The 25,616-nt window shown below is 39.1% G+C and overlaps 2 protein-coding genes across 2 annotated transcripts; both read left to right on the top strand.

The window, feature by feature from the left end:
- Nucleotides 1–2,570: 2,570 nt before the first annotated feature.
- Nucleotides 2,571–6,247, top strand: LOC117494453 (taste receptor type 1 member 1-like). Its single transcript, XM_034145375.1, has 6 exons — nucleotides 2,571–2,743; nucleotides 3,082–3,379; nucleotides 3,514–4,239; nucleotides 4,403–4,609; nucleotides 4,809–4,932; nucleotides 5,319–6,247. The coding sequence occupies exons 1-6, from the start codon at nucleotides 2,571–2,573 to the stop codon at nucleotides 6,245–6,247; spliced, it is 2,457 nt and encodes an 818-aa protein (XP_034001266.1).
- A 9,876-nt stretch (nucleotides 6,248–16,123) lies between these two features.
- Nucleotides 16,124–20,198, top strand: LOC117494295 (taste receptor type 1 member 1-like). Its single transcript, XM_034145137.1, has 6 exons — nucleotides 16,124–16,296; nucleotides 16,641–16,938; nucleotides 17,067–17,792; nucleotides 18,311–18,517; nucleotides 18,822–18,942; nucleotides 19,270–20,198. The coding sequence occupies exons 1-6, from the start codon at nucleotides 16,124–16,126 to the stop codon at nucleotides 20,196–20,198; spliced, it is 2,454 nt and encodes an 817-aa protein (XP_034001028.1).
- Nucleotides 20,199–25,616: the final 5,418 nt, after the last annotated feature.

Raw genomic sequence — 25,616 nt, forward strand, 5'->3', positions numbered from 1 at the left:
ACAGAGACAGGAAGCAACAGACAAGACGGGGGGTGAACACTTTTCAAACTAAAACAGGAAACCAAAGACAGATCTTGACGGGACAAAGTAAAACAGGGAAAACTAATACGGATAATAACACTTTGCCCAAGTTCTTATAGCATTTCACGACACATTGTACTTATATAATGGAGTTTTTAACAAAAAGATAATAGGTTGATTTGACTTAGCAGAACAATGAGATGCTTATGCCAGGAAGAATTCAAATTCTGGTGAGGGCCTGAACATTTATCATGTTAATCTGCATAGCCATGGAACATTTTCCTAATTCAAATGGCCTCTGTGGTATTAAATCACCCAGGGATCATTTGTAACAGGATGTGGTCATTCAGCATAAACCAAATATACTGGGTTGGATTAAATGAATGTGCTTGTGTTTAACCATGTGTGAGCTACCAACGTCTACAACTGTACATGGTGAGATCGTTCTAACGAATGACATTATTCTAAAGTCCTGTTTGATTTAAAAACATTTACTGAGCCAGCAATATCTTGTTGGTTAAAGATCGGAAGGAGTTTTAGGTGTTTTAACATTGACGTATGAAGGAAAAACACTTTCTGAACATCATGTATGCAGTTACAGCCTTTGGGCGGTGGAAGAAGTCCATGTGTTGAACAATGTGCTAGTGCAACATTCCCAGATAAAAACTTGATGAAGTTTAAAATGTGATACCATTAGTAAATATGTATATGGATTTAGAAATAGGTGAAAAACTTTATTTTTAAAAACAACATTTATTAAGTTTACTGTACATGATTATACATAATGTTGTGTAATCTCTTTTAGTCAATTACCTTGGTGCAACATACGTAGTATGTGATATAAAGCCCTCACGTGTCATAAAAATAATTTTTTCACAGTGATGGCCAGATAAAGCTTCATGAGGCTTTTCATCCAATGGTTTCTCAAAAGGGTTCATTTCTGAAGGCCTCATTTGCACACAAATGTTGGTCAAAGAGTGTAAAACAGACAGATATGACCTATCAACAATGTCATCTTTGATATACTGAATTACAGAAAAGTAAAGGCTTGGAAATTAGTGTAAACAATTACATAAAAGCATTATCTGAAACAATCACATGCTCTCGACAGGCAGCAAGGCCATCATAATCAACGGTGTCATTGGCCACAAGCCAATTGAGTGGTGTGGTGATTACATCATTTTGTAGGTCGACTGGTAAATTAGCATCACTTGTAAGCAATTGCTGTTTGTAAGACATATAGAAGCTTTGGATATTGACCAGTGTATTTTATGTTATAGAACAAAATGTGAAAATCTCTTCAGCTGCATTCAGATGATACTCAATTTGCACTTTGTTTTCCAAGAGATTTGGCGCATAGCCCTGTGGAGAAAGCAGCTTGATAGTTTAATTTCTATGGATATGTCCCCTGCTTGCATACAGCTGTCATCTGATTTATTACGTCTCGAAAGGTCAGCGGTAAACAAGGTCAAAGTTGCTACTGCCTAGTCGGGCGGCACCACTCTTTCCACCACATCAGTGCAGAGCTGTTTTTGATGTGATTCGGAAATGATGATACAACAGTTGTTTCCTATTAAAAAGGCAGGGAGAGACGGAAACGGTTTTGCCCTCTGTGGCACATTGTTATCTCTTACTATGTGTATTGTAACAAGTAAGTTGACTGAAAGGGACCAGAAGTTATAGACAAAACATTTAGGCTTCAGCGATTCCAACATTGAGCTGACCAATGACCAGGTGTTTTCTATGACACTCAAATATCGACTGAAATATCAAATGTATTTACAGGAGCACCATGAAAGTTGAGCACCCATGGCACACCGTGGGATGAATCCCAATGACTCTATTGATCTTTCCTATAAAATGCAAATGTATCAAATATGTTTGTTTATGACTAAATATTTGCATAATGAATACCTCACTTGTAGCGAGAACTAACTAAGAGTTCCCCTTCATGGTACACATGTCACTCAGTGTGTCAGTACAGCCTCAAAAACAGCTAGAATGACTGTAGAATTTTGGTCTTGTTTTTTTTAAACAAGGATAACTGCAAGCTGAAGCTATTTGGAACTCAAACAAAGAAAGGTGGTCTATTTTAAGTATCCAGAGAAAATTGTTTTGATTTAGTTTTTTGCTGTAAAACATTCTTTTAAACCATTGATTGGTGCGGAGAAAATAATCGCAAATTCTGAAAACGGAAGATGTCCCCAAGATATAAACTTACTGAGATATTTAATTTTGGTTCAAGAGGGGAATTGCCATTGTTGAAGCACTTTTTCAAATGTATGTTTATGGCATTAAAATGTCTTACTCATGGTGATTGTTAAAACATTTGTGTATTTCTCACATTAACTCTGGGCAGCAACACTTTAAATTATTTTTGCATAATGATTTGTGAATCTCCCTCCCACTGTATATACTGCAGGTAAGCATTTCCCACAAGCATGAACACGATCCCTGTGGCTGAAAACCCTCACCAGTGTCAAATGATTTACTAAAAGGAACAGGCACATCCCATACGTTTTCACATCACATTGGTAAAAACTACAACAATGAAACATTTTCTAGTTTCTCTGTGTTTCCTGGGAACGATTTTACATGCCTTGGCTCAATGCACGGCCTCAGAGTTTCAGCTGGAAGGAGATTTTTTGTTGGGTGGACTTTTTGATATTCATCATAGTGACCCTGTTTATCATGACAGACCAGAAGCCATGGATTGCTCCAGGTGAGTCTTAATATACATTTAAGTTGTCTTCTTCTGAATTTAAAACTAATAAAGATGCCTGGTGAACCACATTTTAATAATATACATTAAAGAATATAACGTTAAACTTTAGTTCAATAGATAAAGCTAGTAGCTAAAACATTAATCCAATCCAGGTAATTGCGATATTATATATAGTTCCAGTATGATGTTATTTCCCACCTTAGTCCATGTTACATTAAACCTATTCCTATCTTTAAAGGGGATCTAAGAATGACAATGTTATGTTTGAAGCATGGAGCCACAAATGTTGCAAATAGGAGGTTCTGAAGCTAATTTCTTGTTGTACTTGTTCACAGTCATCCCTTCCTACTCCCAAGTTATCGGAGGTTTCAGGTGATGAGATTCGCTGTAGATGAAATCAATAACTCTACCAACCTTCTACCAAATGTATCTCTCGGCTATGAGATATTTGATCACTGCTCCTCTACACAGAGTTTTCCAGATGTTATGAAACTCCTCTCAGTCAACAACTTGGTCCAACTACGGGATGAACCACATAACAATCTTCCTAGAATACTGGGAGTGGTCGGCCCTTATAGAAGCACCCAGGTCCTCAGTGTAGCCCCACTCTTTATGAAGGATCTCATTCCTATGGTAAACTTTTGAATTAATGTTTAAAATTACAAACTTTTTTTTACAATTATTATTGTTTTTTTTTTACATTTCAATGTATCTTATCATTGTGAAATGGGATTTAATGTTAATATGTCACTTCAAATGTTTTTCAGGTCAGTTATTCAGCTACTGTTTCTGTCTTTTCAAAAAAAGCAGTTTTTCCATCTTTTCTACGAACGGTGCATCCCAATAAAGATACCATAGAAGGGATTGTGAACATTTTGAAGCACTTCAACTGGCGCTGGGTTGCTTTTCTCAACAGTGATGAGGATTATGGCAATGATGGCCTGGCGTTATTCATGAAGAAGATTAAGGATACTGAAATCTGCCTAGCATACAACAAAGGCCTGAATCAAAATACAGACTACTCCCAAACATTTAAACAGATAGAGGCACAGAAGATAAACATCATTATTGTTTTTGCTATGAAAATGACTGCCGAGGCTCTCATTGAGTCGGCAATACAACTGAATGTCACCAACAAAGTGTGGATCGCAGATGAAGAATGGTCCTTAAACAAGAATCTCCCAAAGATAAAAGGAATCAGAAATATTGGAACTGTAATTGGGATTTCAGAACAAGCAGTGAAAGTACCTGGTGTCAATGATTTTATCTATTCTTCAAGAAGACACACTTATTGTGAAAATGCATCACAAAATATATTTTGTAGTCAGGCTTTCATCCGCAGCAACCTGAGCACAGAAGATGTCGTTGCTGCAGACCCTTCTTTTAATTTTCCTGTTTACACTGCTGTGTATGCCATCGCTCATGCCTTACACAATGCCTTGCAATGTGGATCTGGCAGATGTAATGACAATATTACAGTCTCCCCACACATGGTAAGTATACAAATACAACATTTGAAAATGTTGCTAAAGTATTTTTTTACTTGCTTTAACTTAAAGATTAGCCTTTCAGATAAGGTTTTATATGTTGATAAAATACTATTTAAATAACACCACAAAGAGAAGTAATGGTCATCTGAACTTTTTGTACCCACAGGTTCTAGCAGAGCTGAAGAAGTCCAACTTTACACTTTTAAATGAGAGCATTCGGTTTGATGAGAATGGTGACCCTCAATACGGATCATATTCTGTCATTTTCTGGAACCACAGTGGTGATGCAGAGGAGATTGGCTTTTATACATTTTACCCATCAGTCCATTTCTTCATCAACAATAGCAAAATTCAGTGGTATGCAAATGTGGAGGTAAGTTGTTTTTTATTAATCTGAATAAAACCACATTGCGTTGCAGTGAAGTTTACATATACAGTGTCTAATATGGTGGTTCAATTGAACAAAACCTGTTATGAATACAGCAAAAAAACGACTTGACTCTTTATTGCCTACCTTCAGTATTATTTCTGTTCAACTAACATTTTATTTGTTGCTAAATATACTTCTGTAGGTGCCTACTTCCGTGTGTTCTTTAGAATGTCCTGATGGATTTGCAAAAAAGCAAGATGGAAATGACAAAAAATGCTGCTTCGATTGTGAAATCTGTCCAAATGGAACTTATGTGAACATCACAGGTAAATTATTATGAAGATCATTAATTAAAGCTGTACTGTTATTCAAGCTTCAAAGTAAAATATTGGCTTCCATTTCCACTGTGACGACTGAATATGCCAATGAATGCATAACTTATTGAGTGAACGACTGCTATGAAATAAATTGTTTGGAAAATGGTTCACAATGTTTATTTTTTTATTTAGCAGCATTGGGAACAAGTGTCGATTCATTATGCAATACTGTACATTGCAATCTAGGTAAATGTAGAGAATAATTAAACTGGAACTACTTTTAAGATAAATATGAAAGATAAGAACTGTACAGTAACACTGCTTCATCTGCTGTCTGACTTTTTTACATTTTTTTCAACATACCTTTATTAACAAATTGTTTCATGTAAAAACAGAGGATGCCTACACGTGCATCGACTGTAAGGACACAGAATGGTCTGCAGCAGGAAGTACATCATGCAACCTGCGGTCGGTGGAGTACATCCCGTTCACAGACGCCGGGGCTATACTGATCATGTTGGGGGCCTGGGCCTTGGTGGGCTTCACACTCGCTGTATCTGTTCTCTTTGCCATCAACTACAACACACCTGTTGTCAGATCTGCTGGGGGACCAATGTGCTTCCTCATTTTAGTCTGCCTCAGTCTGTGTAGTATAAGTGTGTTCTTTTACTTTGGTGAGCCAACAACTTCCTTCTGTATCCTGAGGTTTTTACCATTTCTCTTGTTCTACACAGTTTGTCTCGCCTGTTTTCTTGTGCGCTCTTTTCAAATTGTTTTCATTTTCAAAATTGCCGCCAAGTTCCCCAAACTCCACAGTTGGTGGATGAAGTATCATGGACAATGGCTGGTCATCACTGTGGCATTTGGTATTCAGGCACTCTTACTTCTTATTGGCTACAGTCTTGCTCCCTTAAAGCCCTTTAATGAAACAGTTTGGTACCCAGACAAAATCATACTTGGTTGTGACCTTGACCTAAAAGCCACCTCTGGTCCTGTGTTGTTCCTCTTGTCTTTGTGTTCCCTTTGCTTTATTTTCTCCTACATGGGGAAAGACCTCCCGAAAAATTACAACGAGGCCAAAGCAATAACCTTCTGTCTGCTCCTGCTGATCCTCACCTGGATCATCGTTGCTACTACATATATGCTTTACCGTGGAAAGTACATCCCAATACTGAACGCTCTGGCCATACTCTCCAGTCTCTACTCCTTTCTGGTGTGGTACTTCCTCCCAAAATGCTACATCATGATTTTTGAACCTGACAGAAACACACATGAGTACTTCCAAGGACTCATTCAGAATTATACCAAAACAATCAGCCAGTAGCAGCTACCAGTATATATAGCATGTGTCTCTAAAGATAGAAAACTGATGTGGCCTTCAACTCATTATTTGCTTTTTAGTGTGCATTGCTATGTCAATAACCCAAGCCTTGAAATGAGCTAAAACAAGAGGTCATTTCAGATATACAATATTCCCCATTCATAAACAGAGGCTTTTTCTTAAGATTATGTAGACTTTTGTATTTGGATTACGCCTTTGATGGTGAATTCCCTCCTGTGACACCAAGATAAGGTATATTTAAAGATACCAAACTGTGCATGTCTCATTGAAGGATTAAAAAAACAATTTAAGAAATATTTGTATTTGTTTACTTGCGGAAAGTGAAAAGATCAATACTACAATAGATCAATAATAATATATTGTGTACACAATGCTTTATTTGTGCTAATTCTCATTATGTTATATTATTTAACAGCTTCATGACATTAAATTGTAAATAACATAAAAAGTTAATTAATCAATGAAATGGATTCAATAAAAGATATACAATGTATTGTTTGTTTTCTGATTTTTCACTTATCTCACCACATGATGGCATCATGTAAACAAGCTACTGCTAGACCTGAAATATACCTTGTATGGTTTAAGTTTCCTCAAATTATAGTAATGAAATAGATTTACCTCTGGATTTACAATTTTATTTTTAAATAGTAAGCTTTAAATTAGGATGCAATTTTAAGTAATGATTAGCTCATTTTCTAAGTTGGATGACAATTGCAATTTTCTGAGAGTTTCTTTCCTCAGTCTCTTAATAGAGTAAAAATGTATCATCAGCAAATATGTTTGGTCAGAAAAATGTATTTAGTATTAAGACGGACTGACAGAGACAAAGAAAATACCACTACATAAAAACATACTTCATCTCTCCATACCAGGAAACAACATTTTAAAATAATATCCACAGAGTAGATAAAGCATATGCCTGCTTGCATCAAACACTAATGTGAAATGCCGTATACACCTCATGCACCTTCTAATACACTGCAATTATAAGTATGGATTGTGAAAACTATTTGGAATAATGTGATTTACAAGTAATTGGTACATTTACCACTTAACTTTTTACTTTAATGGCGTTTATAACGAATAAAGATTGATTTAATTTTACTTACTAGAACAAAAGAGATCTGCGCTTCTGCTCGGAGGAATTCAAATGAGTCCTGAACATTTATCATGCTAATCTGCATAGCCATTGAACATTTTCCTATTTTATTCCTATTTGTGGTCTTATGTTCAATCATGCAAGGATGACTTGTAAGAGGAGGTGGTAATTTAGCATAAACCAAAGACACTTGGTTGAATTAAATTAATTTGTGTGTATTTGCTTATGATAAACTTGTGTGCTCAATGTCATCTGTGAAAATGATAAACTTGCTTTTTACATTGAACATTTTAGTTTGCTGTACCTGATTGATTGAATATAATGTTGCGTTATCCCTCTCAGTCAATTGACTTGGTGCAACACACAAAGAATGGGATATTAAGCCACTCGCATGACATGAAAATAATTATTTTCACCTCAAATAGGCCGTTGACCTTTGGTGATGTATCTTAAGGCCCTGGGTCTACACACAACTCAATAGGCGCGTTCACACTGGAGTACTTTTCCCCGTACTTTTCCCGTTTAGTTCCGTTAGTACTCCTTATTTTGCGTTCACACCAAAAAGAGTACTTAGTGCCGGGAACTTTTACCCCCATTTTTAGTGCCTGCTAGAGAGGTGGTACTTTCCTGGGGAGAAAAAAGTACCAATTTCTATTGGCTGGGCGAATTGCAAACCACGCCCCGTAAAACTCTGAAAGGTTTTGTGAAGCCGCCAATGTATTTGCTGGCAATAGCATTATTAGCATTAGCATTAGCCCCGCGCATCAACGGAGAGAGAATAACTTATGGCAACACAAAAAAAAACATGGGAGCGGTGGAGTGATGAGGAGGTGTCGGCGTTACCCAGCCCGGAGGAAGATAGGGTCCCCATCTTTAGCAAGGCCCATCAGCTAGCGCCTGGTGGCCGGGCTTGCCAGGCCCAAACACCGCAGTGCCACCATCGCTGGAAGAACCAATGGGGAAAGGAACACTGTCAGCAGGGTGGCAGTGAAGGACCAGACCCGCGTGTTGGAGGATTGCTTTGAAGATGTGGCTCTTCACCTCTGGGGTAGATGGAGTCAGAGCCTTTGGGGTAGGTGGGGCGTTACCGGTTGGATCTGGTTGGGCTCAAACCTACATACAGCCTCAGTGCTGGAACCCTACTCCTGGTTATGGGGTGGAAACTCTGACTGTTGTATATTTGGTCTTCAATTTGCTGAATGGCTTGAACGCACATGTGTAACACAACAGATTCTTGGAAGGGCGTGATCAGGAGGAATGGCCTCCCTGATCTGAACCCGAGCAGTGCCTTGTTATTGGACTTGTGATTGTCAAGGGTTGGCCATAAAAAAAACACATCAGCAATGTTGGGTTTAACCTGTTAAGCCCTGAGCCTGTTTTTCAGGTCTCAGGCTCGAAAATGACATTCCCAGAACAAATGACCATATCTTCCCTTCTAAAAGGGTTAAATTAATAATCTTTTTTCTCAAAGTAATGATAAACCTGTGAGTTGGATGTAGAAAAGTCAGAATCAATATAGATGTTTTTTATTTTAAAGAAAATTCAGATTTTACATAGTAAAAAACTGTAAATTATAGTGTCCGTCCAAAAATTATTTTTTACTTATAGTGAAAACCACCCTTGGATGATGGTAAGGTAGACTAAAAGCTGTAGGAATCCAAATTACAACATATAATAAGTACCCTGTATCAAGATTGATGCAAAACAAGTGGCATTTTACCTTTTTAGAGAGATTTAGCAAAAAGAAACCACTTCTGGGGTCATTTGGGTGGATTTTCCATATCTCTGGCCCCCCTTGCTCGATTTTGATGGTTGACACCTCTTTCTGACCGTTAGAGCCAATATAATCGAAGGGAGAGTCCCCCACACACACGTTGTGAAGAGAAAAGGTGGGGGCTTCGCGCATGTAATTTTCAATCAGAGTGAATCTCTAGCTTTGACATCTGGAAACGGAAAAGCAGTTTTAATGCTTATGGATTATCAGAAATCATTTCAAAGGGACACAGACACATTAGATTAACCTATGGATTAACTTCAGCAGCATTTTTATCGTTTTAATGCCATTGAAGACCACTTTGGAGAGACTACAGAGCCAAGGTAAAAATGTTAGCATTTTTAGCTACCTAGCGTCACCTGTTTTGATGTCCGTTTTTGCTTATAACGTCGCAAATACGTATAATTCAGTGGTAATGTCAGTGTCAATCGATTCTGTGTCACCTCACGATGTGAATCGATGTGTTGGATGTGCTGAAAAGATAAATAATAAGGTTTTGTGAGTGATTTTCGGTGCAGTAAGGTGTTAGCATGTTTCGCTCGTTGCTAATTCAGAGGCTCAGTGTTAGCATTGTGGGTTTTCTTTTCAGTTAGATGAGTTTCTTCCCGTTACATGGATATAAAACATTCATAGTTTTATTAAATGAACATGCCCTCAGACACCGGTACCGGGGTCTCTCGGGCTTAACAGGTTAACGGAGTTACAGTAATGTATTACTTTTTGCTGCAACGCAGTAATGTAATGCATTACTAATGAAATTTGGGTAATATAATACCCGTTACAATTCTCAGTAACGCACGTTACAACTAGGGATGTCCCGATCACCTTTTTTTGCTCCCGATCCGATTCCGATCATTTGATTTTGACAATCTGCCGATACCGATTTTTCCCGATCCGATCTTTATGCAATGCATTAAGAGGAAAAAAAAGGTAACAGATAACGGCTGGTCATCCAACGCGATGAATTCAGCTATCTTGGCTGTTATTTTTTTGGCCTTTTCACTGTTCTGGGGTAGTTTCTCTTTCCTTTTAAAAGTCTCTGAAAGTGTCGGTTGTTTCAGTGCCGTTACCTGAGTGGCCGCTGTGTACTCGTCGTGTTGTTGTTGGTGGTGTTTGTATTAGATTGGTCATGTTGAACGTAGCTCTGTTCTTTCCACCACGCGGAACCTCCGCCTTGCAAACATTGCATCTGGCTGTTACACTGCCTTCGCTTTCAATTTTATAATACTTCCAAACTCCTGACATTTTCTCTGTCCCGACTCCCGAGTCACCAGCTGAACGTAGCCTCTTGTTAGCTTACTGCTACTATTAGACACTGCGCCCACTCTGTTGCCAGATTTGAGAGAAATAAGCAACCAGGTCTATGAAAACAAGCCCAAAAGAAGCAACACATACATGATGTTGTGTAATTTTAACCCAAAACTAAGGCCTCAGGATGACTTTAAGACGTGAACATGGTCATTTTTGTTTTGTAACATTAAATAAAATGTATAAAAATATTTTATAAAAAAAAAAAAAAAAAAAAAAAAAGATTCCGATCCCCGATTTTTTTCTCCCGATCCCCGATCACGTGAAAATCACGTGATCGGCTCCGATCCCCGATCACGTGATCGGATCGGGACATCCCTAGTTACAACACATTTTAACCCGAAAGGAAGTGGTGTTTTGTTTTTTAAGAATTCTCCAACATCGCGAGACATTCTGACACCAGAGAAACATTTTTCTATAAGCCTGGTTGATCATCCTGAAGGGTGTTATTTTCCCGATAATGACCAAGTCGCTGCACATTATCACACTTATTACATGGCCAGATACTAAACAAACTAACGTCTCGACTCTCAATATTAATTGAAATGATTATATTGAATGATTGTATTTCTTTCGCTAAGAAAAAGAAAACTCAGTTCCACGGCGCACCAACGGCTGGAATTGCGACAACAACAACTTTACGGCAGCACTGTCCAAGTCTGTTCACAGTTTCTGAGCCACTAACAAGTCCTTAACACTGCAGAGCCCATACCGTGTTCCTGTTAGTGTTCACTTCCTCTCTGCCTTCTTCTGGTGATTTATCTGACGTCCAGCACTCCGTCTTTTACCCTCTTTTCCTTTCTCTTTCTTGATCCTCCTTAGCAATGGTCATTATAGTCCTTGACAGCAGTCTGTACTAACAACGTGTCACATGTTCTGAATTGACCAATCAGAATCGAGTATTCAACTAAGCTGTGTAATAAAAGTTGTTAGTAGCCTTACCCCTAGATTCCACCGGGTCCGTCTGCACCGCGTTACGGCTGCGCCGCGGTTTTGGTCCGGCCTCCTCCGGCGTCATACCCTACCAGGCGCGTTTCAGAAGCATTTCAGAAGCGGAGCGTCTTGCCTGCCGGCTCGCAGTTTTTGTTGATTTGGGCATATTTCCTGGACAGGCTACTTTGTACAGACAAAGTTAATAATAACTGTAATATTCCAGTTATAAACGACATGAATCAAAGATGTGTTTCAAAAAAATGCATTCATCATAATTATTCTATATATATAATTTACACAGTGCCTGTAAACCGGAGGAGAACGCTGGCATTTCTCCTCCTACTTGAAAGACTACGGAGGGATAGGGTCTGCAAAATTAGTTTGTGTGTGTGTATATATATATATATATATATATATATGCTATATATGCTCTGACCGTTCCACTTCCTGCCTGCCCGACCTTACGTTACGGCTGCGCCGCGTCAAAAATAGGATGCATCCTAATTTTAGAGGAGCCCTGCACCTAGGCGCTTCTGGGACGCTTCTGAGCCGTAACGCGCCGCGTGTGGTGGAATAGCACCCATTGACTAGAGTGGCCGCGATCGCTGTGAGCACCACGGCGCAGCCGTAACGCGCCCGTAACATGCCCGTAACACGCCTGTAACGCGCCTGTAACGCGCCGCAGACGGACCCGGTGGAATCTAGGGGTTAAGGGCCTACACAGTTGTTATGCTATACCACATAGCCGTTCACTGGATGTATAATGAGCTGCACTAAACTACATTTTACCATTTAAAATACCTAGCCATTCTTTTGCGGTTATTTTGGTGAAAGTAACTCAAAAGTAATATAAAAGTAGTGTAACTCATTACATTTCAGAGACAGTAATATTGTAATGTAACTTATTACTTAAAAGAGACAGTAATAAGTAATATGTACTGTATTACATTTTGGAAGTAACTTGCCCAACACTGACCATCGGACATATGGATGCTCATAAGTGTACATGGTACCAAAACACCCTAGGCAGAAGGTCAGTGATCGATTTGGTTATTGTTATCGGACCCAATGTTGTTTGTCTTGGACACTTGGATAAACCGAGAGGCAGAGCTGTAAACTGATCACCATCAGGTGGTGAGCCCAAACATGTCGTGCAAGTGTTAACTGGTATCGTCTGGGGATAGCCCCAGTCCGGGAGGCCTTCAACTCGCACCTCCGGCAGAGCTTTTTATGGCCGGGGACTTTGAACCTAAATGGGTGATGCTCAAAGCTTCTATTGCAAAGCTGTGGTTGAGAGCCGTGGTCTCAAGGTCTTAGTAACTCAAGGGAGGGTAATCCTCGACCATCCTGGTGGACACCGAGGGAAGTCATCTGACTGAAGGAGGGGGCATTCTGGAATATGTTGCAAGGTACCAACAGGCCCAAAAAAGCAATATAGAACGACTTTCGGTCGGCACTAAAATGATTATTGAGAACTTACAACACCCCAGGAGGGGGAAGCATGCAACCATCTGTAGCCGTGGGGGAAGGGGGGCTGCAGTTCTGTGGGCTGTGGATTGCATTGCGGCTTTTTGAAGATTATGTGGTACTGATTGTGTCATCAGGCTGTGAATTTGTTGGATCAGTTCGCAGCCTAATGGCTTGGATACTGATCTGCACCTCTAAATCTGAGGCCATGGTTCTTAGCAGGAAACCAAAGAACTGTCTACTCAGAGAAGGGTACGAGTCATTAGCCCAAGTAAAAGAGTTGACATTTCTCAGGGTCTTGTTCACGAGTGATGGGACAATGGAGCATGCAGAGGGGTTGGAAAATTCAAGAAGTGGGAGCGGTATTGCAGTCACTTTACCGCACCGTTGTGATGAAGAGATAGCCGAATCAGGGATTGTATCTCCAATCTGGCCTGGGAGTGCCTTGAAACATCATTCATAATGTGGCCAGGTAAATGGAAGTTTTGGGCCCTCGGCTAGATAATGATGGATTGATAGATGGATGGATGAGTTGAGCCCTAGAGAGCAGGTGTGGTGCAGTTGTTGCTAGTTCTGTCACTAGCACTGACCTGGTTTTGGGCATGAAAGAGTTTCAGGCTGTAACAGGGTTTCAATGCGCTTATTCTCATCGGCTGTGTATATTGCATGACCTTCAAAAGGAGGCCGACAGTAAACTCGGATGTCGACTCTCTGTTTTTGGAAGGAACTAAATTCACAGTGTCATAATTGCAAAGTGGTTTCAACAGATGCCTCAGGTTGTGGCATGCTTTGTACGACAGACAGGCTGAAAGTGGGATACGGACGCCGGTAAAATACAAGTTTCTATCTGGATCTACTGGCTATTTTCTTAACTATAAATCATCTGCCCCAGTTCCAACAGGCCAGCCTGTTCTGCTTCAGGATTAACAATACAACAATTATTTCCGACATTAAAAGGCAAGGCGGGACCAGTTAACTTGTTGAAACTGTCTTGCCCTCTGTTATTATGGCGCATTGTTACTATACATACTATACATGTTGTACCAAGTGAACTGGTTATGGACATACTTTTTAGGCTCTAGATATTGCAATGACGGTCTGTATATTGCTTTTTGTGTTTCGTTCTTTAAAGAAAATGTTAAATAAGACTTCAAACCTGGTAAACATGGTACCTGCTTCACATCATCACTTTAACATAATGTTAGCATGCTGATGTAAGTATCAACTTCAAAGCAACGCTGTGTCTCAGTGCAGTCTGCCAAAACATGACTCTAGATTCTTGGTCTTGTTTTTTATTTGCACAATGATATCTGTTAGGGAATAATTTGCTTAGGTATTCAACCTTTGACACAGTTCATCGTTTTCTCCTTTCACTGTCTCTTTTCCCATGGCATAGGTCTACGGCCTTGGGTATTGCTGCTATCTCAAGGAGCAGCTTGGGCGCATTGCTGAGGCTATGACAGAGCACAAGTTGACCTGAGGTAGTTTATTGTTCAGGAAAGTAGGTTCCCTGGTGCACATTATTTTCTATGGACGACAGCTCTAGTTAGATTCAGGGTTCATATTTGTTTAGTCTCGCTGATGAGGAATGTTGATTATTACACTCCGAACTAGTTAAAACCTCGAACTACAGAAGAGATCTTCAGAATTGGTTTGGCATCCGCTGTGTCAACTCGTGGCACACGACATGTCTTGTGAATTCTCCGGCCGAAGCTCCAAATCGTTTTGTTCACACCGCCCAGAGCTCGACTGTTGCTGCCGCTGCTGCATCATGACGTCACCGTTTACGTCGCTGATTTTCTCTCCAACGGCGCTCACAATAACAACAATGGGGGACTGCGTCAGGTCGATGATCGTGTTACTTTTAATCATACGAAGCCAGAATAAATTAAATAACTACTTCTCCAACCTTATACTTTTCTCCAGAGTGCTGTGGTTCATTGTTTATTAATGTGTTTCAGCGGCATTTACCAACTGCTGCAGTGCTGCTTGTCCACCGGAGTTTATTCTCCCGTTAACTCATGGCAGCAGCCGCTGTAAAGTATTCACTGTCCGACTGTCACAAAAGCAGCTGATACATATCCCCAATTCCCCATAAGTGAATGTGTGTCAGTCTGAATTGACGCTGTTTGGCATCACAACGCTGTTATGAAAGTTTCTCTGGTATAAAATGGGTGATGTTAGCATAGCAACCGAAGCTAAGCTGACTATCTTGACTACTTGTTGCTATCCTATTGTGGCATAGGCCTAAGCCGTTTTCTACAGGCACATTTTACCGGTGTATTTTTCATTATGATTCTACTTGTGATAGTCGGACATGACAACCTGTGCAGCCCATTGATTCCATCCGATAGCTGCTATAATACAAAACAAAACGTCTGCCTGCTCTCCACAATGATCAATAACAGCGAACGGATGGTCAAAGTAAGGTAAAAATAAACAGAATCACACTAAGCCTGGTTAGTGTTGCCTGACTTTATAAAGTGTGTTTTTTTTATAAGTGTGTTGTTGCGTTCTAGTCACTTTGCTCAGCGCTACTGCTTGTTACAACTTTTATTTGCCGTACTCGCCATAAACTGTTAACTCAGGTTAATCTCGCCCCCCTCCGACGTAAGCGTGACGTATGCGGTTCTTGCTTCTACCGAAAAAAAATTCAAGCTTGGTAAGAACTGGTTTTCGGGGAAAAGAGCCGGCTCCGCTGCGGTGTGAACAGGAAAAACCAGTGCTTATCAGGCTCTAGCTCCGAACCGGCCCTGGAACCGCGTTGGTGTGAAAGGGGCATCTGAGTCTCCATTGCTTCAGAAGTTTCCATCACAATATCTGCAGTTCAAATATATTAGCAATTTGAACCATTACTATGATCTAATAAATAAACATCAAGGGCCTTGCTCTAAAAGTAATGTTAGTCCTTGTAACCATTGGTTGGTATGGAGAAATGTTTGCTTAAATATTTTATATATGGATATTTTAAGTTGTTTGCAATTGTTTCTGTCATCCTACTATCTGTCGCACTAAAGATGAAAATTCAAACTAGCTTCATCACAGACTCTGTGGGGCAGCATTTGAGTCTGTTTTTGCATACTGATTTGTGAATCTTCCTCGGACCATTTATAAGTAAGCATTCCCCACATGCATGGAAATGATCACAGTGGCTGAAAACCATCCACACAGTGTCTGATTACTTTATAAAAAGGAAGAGACAAATCCCATCAGTGTTCACATCACATTGGTTGAAACGACAACAACTACAAATTGGAGGAAGAAAATTACAACAATGAAACATTTTCTCGTTTCTCTGTGTCTCCTGGGAACATTTCTACATGCCTTTGCCCAATGCACGGCCTCAGAGTTTCATTTGGAGGGAGATTATTTGTTGGGTGGACTTTTTGATATTCATCATAGTGAACACCTTCGTCGTGACAGACCAGAAGCCATCTATTGCTCCAGGTGAGTCCTAATATTAATTTGAGTTGCTGTCTCCTAAAGTTAAAACAAATAAAGAATACTTTGTGTTACATATTTCAATATTACACATTTAGGGCATTGCTTTAACTTCAGTTCAATAGATACAGCCAGTAGCTAAAACACTATCCCAATCCAGGTAAGTACTATATTATTAAAGTTGCTGCGCAAAATAATTTCCCATCTTGGTGCATGTTCCATGAAATCCATTCATATCCAAAAATAATAATGTGATTTGAGCCTTTCAAACAGTCATGTTTGAAGCATGGAGCCACACATGTTGCAAATAGGAGGTTCTGAAGCTAATTTCTTGTTGTACTTGTTCACAGTCATCCCTTCCTACTCCCAAGTTATCGGAGGTTTCAGGTGATGAGATTCGCTGTAGATGAAATCAATAACTCTACCAACCTTTTACCAAACGTATCTCTCGGCTATGAGATATTTGATCACTGCTCCTCTACACAGAGTTTTCCAGATGTTATGAAACTCCTCTCAGTCAACAACTTGGTCCAACCATGGGATGAACCACATAACAATCTTCCTAGAATACTGGGAGTGGTCGGCCCTTATAGAAGCACCCAGGTCCTCAGTGTAGCCCCACTCTTTATGAAGGATCTCATTCCTATGGTAAACCTACACATTATAGTGTTCAAATGTTTTTGTCCAAATGTATATGAATTCTTATCAGGTTATAGTAAAATCTGATTAAATATTGATGTGTCACTGAGAAATACGTTTTCTTACTCTTTTAACAGGTCAGTTATGCAGCTTCTATTTCTGTCTTTTCAAAAAAAGGGGATTTTCCGTCTTTTCTACGAACGGTGCATTCCAACAAAATCGCCATAGATGGGATTGTGAACATTTTGAAGCACTTCAACTGGCGCTGGGTTGCTTTTCTATACAGTGATGATGATTATGGCAAAGATGGCCTGGCATTATTCATGAAGAAGATTAAGGATACTGAAATCTGCCTAGCATACAACAAAGGCCTGAATCAAAATACAGTCCACTCCCAAACATTTAAACAGATAGAGGCACAGAAAATAAACACCATTATTGTTTTTGCTCCAGATTGGACTGCCGAGGCTCTCATTAAGTCAGCAATACAACTGAATTTCACCAACAAAGTGTGGATCGCAGATGAGGAATGGTCCTTAAACAAGAATCTCCCAAAGATAAAAGGAATCAGAAATATTGGAACTGTAATTGGGATTTCAGAACAAGCTGTGAAAGTACCTGGTGTCAATGATTTTATCTATTCTTCAAGAAGACACACTTATTGTGAAAATGCATCACAAAATATATTTTGTAGTCAGGCTTTCAACCGCAGCAGCCTGAGCACAGAAGATGTCGTTGCTGCAGACCCTTCTTTTAATTTTCCTGTTTACACTGCTGTGTATGCCATCGCTCATGCCTTACACAATGTCTTGCAATGTGGATCTGGCAGATGTAATGACAATATTACAGTCTTCCCACACATGGTAAGTATACAAATAACTTTATTCAGATTTCGCTCAGTTATGTTTCAAATTGCTTTAATGTAAGAATCCCTTTAATAAACTATCATATTATAAGTCTGCATTATTTTCATATATATAAATTGTAAACACATCTTTGAACCAGATTGTTATCAATCGAACAGTTAAAAACCAGGCTGTGGATCCACACACTGTCACCATTATCATAGATAGTAACTCTCAAGAAAATTAATTCAAAGCAATTTGTATATCTCTCATATGGATCACGACCATTGTGTTACTCACTTTAATTTATTTAGTTGAGAGTTGTATGCAAATATTTTGTTTATTACAGTACCCATAAATCTGTTGTTAGACTCTTTAGTCTTTCAAATGAAATGACAAATATTTATAAGGAGCTTTCCATTGCAGTTCATTCATCCACATACATGTTGTCAAACGCCTATTTAAAATACATCTCATATGGTTTTGGTTTAAACATGGAACTAATGGTCATTTTTTACTTTTTGTCCCCACATCAGGTTCTAGAAGAGCTGAAGAAGTCCAACTTTACTCTTTTAAATGAGAGCATTCGGTTTTATGAGAATGGTGAACCTAACTACGGATCATATTCTGTCGTCTTCTGGAACCACAGTGGTGATGCAGAGGAGATTGGCTTGTATACATTTCATGGATCAGTCCATTTCTTTATCAATAACAGCAAAATTCATTGGCACACAAATGGAGAAGTAAGTTATGTTCCCCTTCCTAAGGTTTATATTGATTTATAAATGTTGTTAAAAACAATTTGGAAATGTGTTTGGGATTTCTCACTTCTGTAGCGCTCAGTGTGAGGATGAGTGCACAAAAATGTATTAAGACATCTAAATAAATATGAACAAATGGGCGTTGGCTATAAATACAAACCCTGTTAATAGTTTTACAACACTGTATAGGCCTAAATACTGCCAGTTCTCTATCTATTATATTTATTTATGACTACCCGTTCTCTTGCACTCATTTACTTTTATGCTGAATACATTTTTTGTGCAGGTGCCTACTTCTGTGTGTTCCAAAGAATGTCTTGTTGGATTTGCAAAAAAGTATGCTGGAACCCACAAATGCTGCTTTGATTGTAAAATCTGTCCAAATGGAAGTTATGTCAACATCACAGGTACATTATTAATGAGAAATAAAAAAGAAAAATGTTTTCTTAAGGCTAAAAGTATTCACCAGGTTTCTCATCCTGATTTTAAAGTGAATTTTAAAGATGTAATGTTCACGCTGAACTGCACACGCCAATTAAAGTAGAACCATTTGTATTGTTACTGATGCATCTATATAGTATATCACTATACAACTGAAAAGCAAGTTTGACATTAAGTAAAATCTTATGGAGACTAATGTTATACAGATTCAACTTCTCTCTTTTTCAACTGATGTTTTTTTCTCAAAAGTGCTCCATAACTTGACAACGTGTCTTTCTCTCATGTGAAAACAGAGGATGCCTACACGTGCATCGACTGTAAGGAGACAGAATGGTCTGCAGCAGGAAGTACATCATGCAACCTGCGGTCGGTGGAGTACATCCCGTTCACAGACACCGGGGCTATACTGATCATGTTGGGCGCCTGGGCCTTGGTGGGCTTCACACTCGCTGTATCTGTTCTCTTTGCCATCAACTACAACACACCTGTTGTCAGATCTGCTGGGGGACCAATGTGCTTCCTCATTTTAGTCTGCCTCGGTCTGTGTAGTATAAGTGTGTTCTTTTACTTTGGTGAGCCAACAACTTCCTTCTGTATCCTGAGGTTTTTACCATTTCTCTTGTTCTACACAGTTTGTCTCGCGTGTTTCGTTGTGCGCTCTTTTCAAATTGTTTGCATTTTCAAAATAGCCGCCAAGTTCCCCAAACTCCACAGTTGGTGGATGAAGTATCATGGACAATGGCTGGTCATCACTGTGGCATTTGGTATTCAGGCACTCTTACTTCTTATTGGCTATACTTATTCCCCTCCTGAGTCTAACAAGGAAACAGTTTTGTACCCAGACAAAATCATACTTGGTTGTGACCTTGACCTAAAAGCCACCGCTGGTCCTGTGTTGTTCCTCTTGTCTTTGTGCTCCCTTTGCTTTATTTTCTCCTACATGGGGAAAGACCTCCCGAAAAATTACAACGAGGCCAAAGCAATAACCTTCTGTCTGCTCCTGCTGATCCTCACATGGATCGCCTTTGCCACTACATATATGCTTTATCATGGAAAGTACATCCCAATACTAAACGCTCTGGCCATACTCTCCAGTCTCTACTCCTTTCTGGTGTGGTACTTCATCCCAAAATGCTACATCATGATTTTTCAATCCCACAGAAACACACATGAGTACTTCCAAGGACTCATTCAGAATTATACCAAAACAATCAGCCATTAGCAGCTTCCAGTAAAGATGTGTCTCTATTGACACAAAACTGAGGTGGCTTTCTTATTACATGCAAAAAATACAATCAAAATAATTTGGCTTTTCTAAATAAAAAGTGTCAAATATACGTCTCATTTTATAATTTATTTTTTCAGTGCTGGTCACAGTTATTTTTACAAGTTTGAACATTAAGATAATACGATGTTGACATGTGGTGTCATTTCCTAGATGGTTGGCAACATACAGAGCAGTTCTAAAATATGTAAGTAGCTGAATTATTTAGATGTTATTAAAGAGTTGATGTATACTGTGAGGGTTAACTTGCAAATTGTTTATACGTTGTTTTGTTTTTTCATACAGACTTTGCTAGACCAGCACTTACTTCTTTGCAATCTTTGGAAGCTTTTATTTCTGAGACCATGTTCCTGTAGTGTTGGAGACATAAACTGAAGGAGCCAGGAATGTCAGAGTGGGGATTTCTGATGTTTGATTTTAGGGTTTTGATGTTCATATTTCGGCATTGCTCTTTGTTTATAATATTATTACTTATTATTTATCTGGTTATGGGGGCACTGATAGTTCATATAATCACCCTATCACCTGTGTGAAGTGTGTGTGGAAGAGAGGGTGAGAGGGTCACTGTATTTGTTGTCGACCGCCACCTTTTAACAGCTGGATTATTCAGACAGTATATATGTGTGCAAGTTATAATAAGTGAATTCTCTTTATTAAAATAAGCTTTTTGTTCAACATATTTTTGGATTTCAGCATTCATTTTTGATAGAGCGTCTGACAAAGGCCACCAGGCCCGACCTCAGCCTCTCAGTGACATCAGATATAAAGGATAATATGGTCACAAAATTAACTATAGACATAGATATAAATATTATTGTTGGGAAATTATTGCAATACACAGATTTTGAAGTTATCTTATCTATCAGTCTCAAGGTATTTGGTTACAATCCAATTAAAGTGATTTATGTTAGGTCCCTGTTATTATGCAGATATGTGTGTGTGTGTGTGTGTGTACATGTACAGCAGTAATATGACAGTGAGTGATTAAATAAAGCAATGATGAGTGCATTTTTCTGTTTTGAAGTTTTTGAAGTTGCAGTAACACATCTTACCACAGGATGGCACCACGTAACAGTTGCTCTGTCTACATACAGTTCCACCACTGTGGGATATTGAAGCCATGTTCTGTATGGAGACATTGTCTAAACAATTAAGACTGTTTGTAATAATTGAATCTGGATTTAAAAAATAAAATAAAAAATAAATAAAACATTTAGATTAAATTATCCAATTGAGATTAAATTCAGGTTTGGGGTGAGACTGCATGTTTTTAGGGTTCTTATGCCTATTTTGTGCAGATAGGATTGCATGCAATATATACAAGTTTTGTTCATTAATAAATTCAACAGTTAATGTATATTGAACTAATACATCGGAGTAATAGTATTGCCTCTGGTTTCAGTGTTTGAATAGATGTATTCTCAGTAAATGTCTGTGTAAATTAAAGATGAGCCCTGTGCCTGAAGATAGCTGTGACAAGTAGACACATATTTTGCAGTACAATGAATAGCAGACATCTGTGAAGCAGGTCACCCCAGTGGGAATCAAAGCACTAACCCTGTTGGTTCACCTAGCCAAAATGCCCAAACAGCATTACATTACGTACTTGTTCAGTATTCTACTATCAACTAATGAATTACAAATTCATTTACATTGTGATACACAACCCTATTGCCAGCCATGACACCAATGTAATGTGAAGATTGTAAGTGCCTACGCCCTACGCAGACAATCAGATGTGATGGATCAGTTTGTGTGCATCAGGGTAAGCCTTAAGGTTTTATTGTGGTGCCTTTGTCAGATGTCCTCTTCTATCGATCTTTTCTGTCATTTACACTCTGTCTCAAATGATGTGTGTGTCAGATATCTCGCGCCAAATAATGTACTTGTGGTTTTTGGTTTTTGGTATTATATGGAGTTGCAACCTTGACTAAATCTATTTTTATCAAAGGTGCTTTCAAATTGGGTTGCAAGGCCGACCATGTATTTTCCATCTGATTTAATACAGGTACGTTCGACAAGAAGCTTACGTGTTGTGGTTGTTTTTGACAGATTTTCTTACTGACAGTTGGTCACGGACACAAGCAAGGCGTCCAAACACTGACCCGAGATAGAAGTGACGGTCGAACACTTCATGCCTCCATTTGAAAGTCAATGATTCACGCTGTGATGGTCTAAAAGGCTCGGGTACCCCACAAAGTGAAACGGAAAGAGCCTTGCCACAGGGGGTATGTGACAATTCCAGAGGGTAAATTGCCATTTTGTTGTTGCTATTCAGTTTCCTGGCAAGGAGAAGGGGAGGATGGACCGTGAAACTAGGAACGAATTGGTAAATAGTGCCACTTAGCATGGCATATGGCGAGTTTGGAGAGCTGAACGCTGACACCAACAAATTGACAATTTCATACCAATTTCAGAGTAACATTCGCCACACACGTTGTCACGCAGAATTCTTCTTATCCATCCACTAAGGAGAAGTTAAAGATTTGTGTCTCCTGATAAATTGTTGCCTGTGTGTCATTAAAATATTTATATTAAAAGGCGATACAAATCTTAAAGTTAGCCTTTTTTTTTTAAACAGTCAGAAGCGTATATTATTATTATAAAATGACGAGACGTTTACACATTTCTACAACATTTTTATATTCTATAACGTCTTAAATATCTTTATTTTATATAAGTATTTAGTTAAACTCGATGAAGGCAGCATTTCTGGTGAGGGGACACATAGCCTACTTCAGTTTTACAAAATATGGAGCGAGGAAAATCGGAGGAACGCCCCATGGCTTTTCACTTGTACCTTTCAATTTTCCACTTTGGTCAGATAAAGGGAAAAACCCTGGGAAAAAAGTTGGCCAGCAACTGGTCCTTGTTTTTGCGCTGAAAGCAAAAACAAAACGCACTTTAGGTTGAGGCCCTTTGCGTTTGGTGGCCACATGGGACCCTTTTAATGACTTATTTTGAATGCACAGACTACAGGACTCTCGCCCTTCAGGGATGCTGAGCGAGCTGGCCTCCTATTTCCCTAAACTTTTTTCCGATTTCTACTTTAATTATAATTATGGAGAAAAGTTTGACAATTAATGTAAAATGCTTATATTGTTGGTCCTTGTTGCAATATACTTTTGTCGGGGGGACATTATACCACAATACAAGTAGACTATAGTCAATGACTAAATGAATTCATGTTTGAGTGGATTTGAATATCCACTCATTGTCGGTTCCCTTTCAGCAATGACAATTAGTTCGAGTTAATTTTTAGTCCTGTGCTATTGTTCAAAACCAACAGTGGCTTTGATCTGAGATTGACTTACTGCGATGGATGGATCCCACTCCCACCAATAAGACTATGTGCACTTAATCGTCATAAATCCATCAGATGGAAACTAAAATGCCGGGAAGTGGACTATAATAGTTTATAACAAAAACATTATTACTTCAAGGAAGATGAAAGTGTTGAAACATCAGGAGTAGGCTAATAGTCAGCTATTGGGTAATGTGGCAATACAGAGAAAATGCTAAATAATGTCCTCTTACGTTTGTTTTTAATACGCGTTTAATCTCACACCAAACGCTTAACTTCCACGTTGGTCATATTATGCCTGGTCACTGTTGTTTTACGCACGGCTAAATACAGTGCGCTAAAGGGTGCTTGGTTATTCTCATTCAAATCTTTCTCAAGTGGTTCAGAGTAAATGGCAGATGCTTTGCAATTCAAGGCGTATCAATACCCATGCGCTTTAGTCTATAACAATGGAGCTCCCCTTTTGTTAGGCACTTGTGTCTTTCTGTTCAGAGCTCGACAAAGGCTTCATCCTCCAGCGAGTTATAAAGTTACTTTCCAGTCAGTTCATTTCGGTCCTTGAGAAAACCTTAAGCGATGTTAATGTGTACCTCTGGTCTTTTCATGCGGTAACCCCGGCACACAGGCAAACAGCGGCTATTGTGTCCCCAAACCAAAGTAAGAAGTCTTTAAATAACCCTTGGACCAGTCTATAGAAATTCATGACGCTATTTCTATTTGATGTCTGATCAGAGCTTCGTCGACATGTCCGTCGCGTGGCTTTTCAGAACATCCTGTTTGTACATCTCAAATATTTTTCCAGTGCACCTGTTCATGTACCTGCTACTCTTAGCATGAATGTGTTACTCACAATAAGCAGTTTGGTCACACCACTGCTGCCTCGGGTCCATCTGAAAGGAAAGCGGTTCATCGATTTGCTTCGCTCACGGTGCACCAAATTATGGGGCCTGCATAATTTAACAGCCCTTCTGTGACATACGTAGCAGTAGCATAACCTATAAATACATTCCCTTAGACGAAATTCATTACTTTATGTGTCTAAACTATGTGCTCCGAAATACATTGACATACAGAGCCAACAATAACATTAAAAAAAAGTTAGGTAATGTCTTATAATATGATAATGTTAATGTAGGCCTATATTATTTAAAAGACAACATGGTAAGTTTACTCTTAGATGACCATGCATCTTGCTAAAACATAGTATTATTTGTTATCTCTCGATATTCGTTAACATATTTATAATAGTGGTTTTGTCTTTAGAAGTAGCCTAAATGGCAGATGTAGATCCTCTGCATTTCTATTATGCCGTTAGGGTATAGGCCTAACCATTGGCTTGCAAATGCCTCAGTTTCCCTCTAGGAAGAAAATTGTTTATTGCAGTAATTGCATAATTGGTTCACTAATTGTTGTTAACAAGTTCCCCAATAGTCCAATTATTACAGCAGCATTGTCAGGTCGCCGCCGGCAGACATCCATGACAAAGGTCCGATGGGGTTAATGAATGACCTGGGGCTGAAAAGTGAAAGTGGAAGAGAGCCCGAGGCCTTTTTATAAACATACACTTAACTTGTAATTTAATGGCACCTGCATTATAACTTTCCCTTGCGACACAAGCTTCTCGTTGCGCTATTCTTATGGACATATAATGACATAACGACTTTTGAGAGAAGTGAGGTGGTTTTGGAGGGAAACAGTTTTAAAGCCTGCATTCCTTCACATGTAGAGCGCCAACACTAATCGAAATTATACCGAATAATCAGCGGTGAAATCTGCACACTGTGGCACAGAATAACAAGAAAAGGGACTGCTGAGATGCCACGTCTCCATGCTAAAATCAACGCTCCACGCTCTTGTGTTAAAACCAAGCGTGAAAGCGCAGATAATGTGGCGTCCAGAGGACAAAAGACACCAGAAAGCTCACTTACACCAAATTTCATACCGATTAAATGCTTCAATATATAACACCACAGTTGTGGCCCACAATTTTTCGGTGAATTTTACGCAATTAGTGTCTTTCGACACACGTCTGACATGCCTGTAGTCTTTTT

Source organism: Trematomus bernacchii, unplaced genomic scaffold (assembly GCF_902827165.1).
Source record: "Trematomus bernacchii unplaced genomic scaffold, fTreBer1.1, whole genome shotgun sequence".
In the NCBI taxonomy this organism is placed as follows: domain Eukaryota; kingdom Metazoa; phylum Chordata; class Actinopteri; order Perciformes; family Nototheniidae; genus Trematomus; species Trematomus bernacchii.

Coding starts and splice junctions, on each gene's coding strand:
- LOC117494453 (XM_034145375.1), top strand. CDS start 2,571: ATGAAACATTTTCTAGTTTCTCTGTGTTTCCTGGGAACGATTTTACAT. Junction 2,744..3,081: donor GAAGCCATGGATTGCTCCAG/GTGAGTCTTAAT, acceptor ACTTGTTCACAG/TCATCCCTTCCTACTCCCAA. Junction 3,380..3,513: donor TGAAGGATCTCATTCCTATG/GTAAACTTTTGA, acceptor AATGTTTTTCAG/GTCAGTTATTCAGCTACTGT.
- LOC117494295 (XM_034145137.1), top strand. CDS start 16,124: ATGAAACATTTTCTCGTTTCTCTGTGTCTCCTGGGAACATTTCTACAT. Junction 18,518..18,821: donor ATTGGCACACAAATGGAGAA/GTAAGTTATGTT, acceptor TTTTTTGTGCAG/GTGCCTACTTCTGTGTGTTC. Junction 18,943..19,269: donor AAGTTATGTCAACATCACAG/GTACATTATTAA, acceptor ATGTGAAAACAG/AGGATGCCTACACGTGCATC.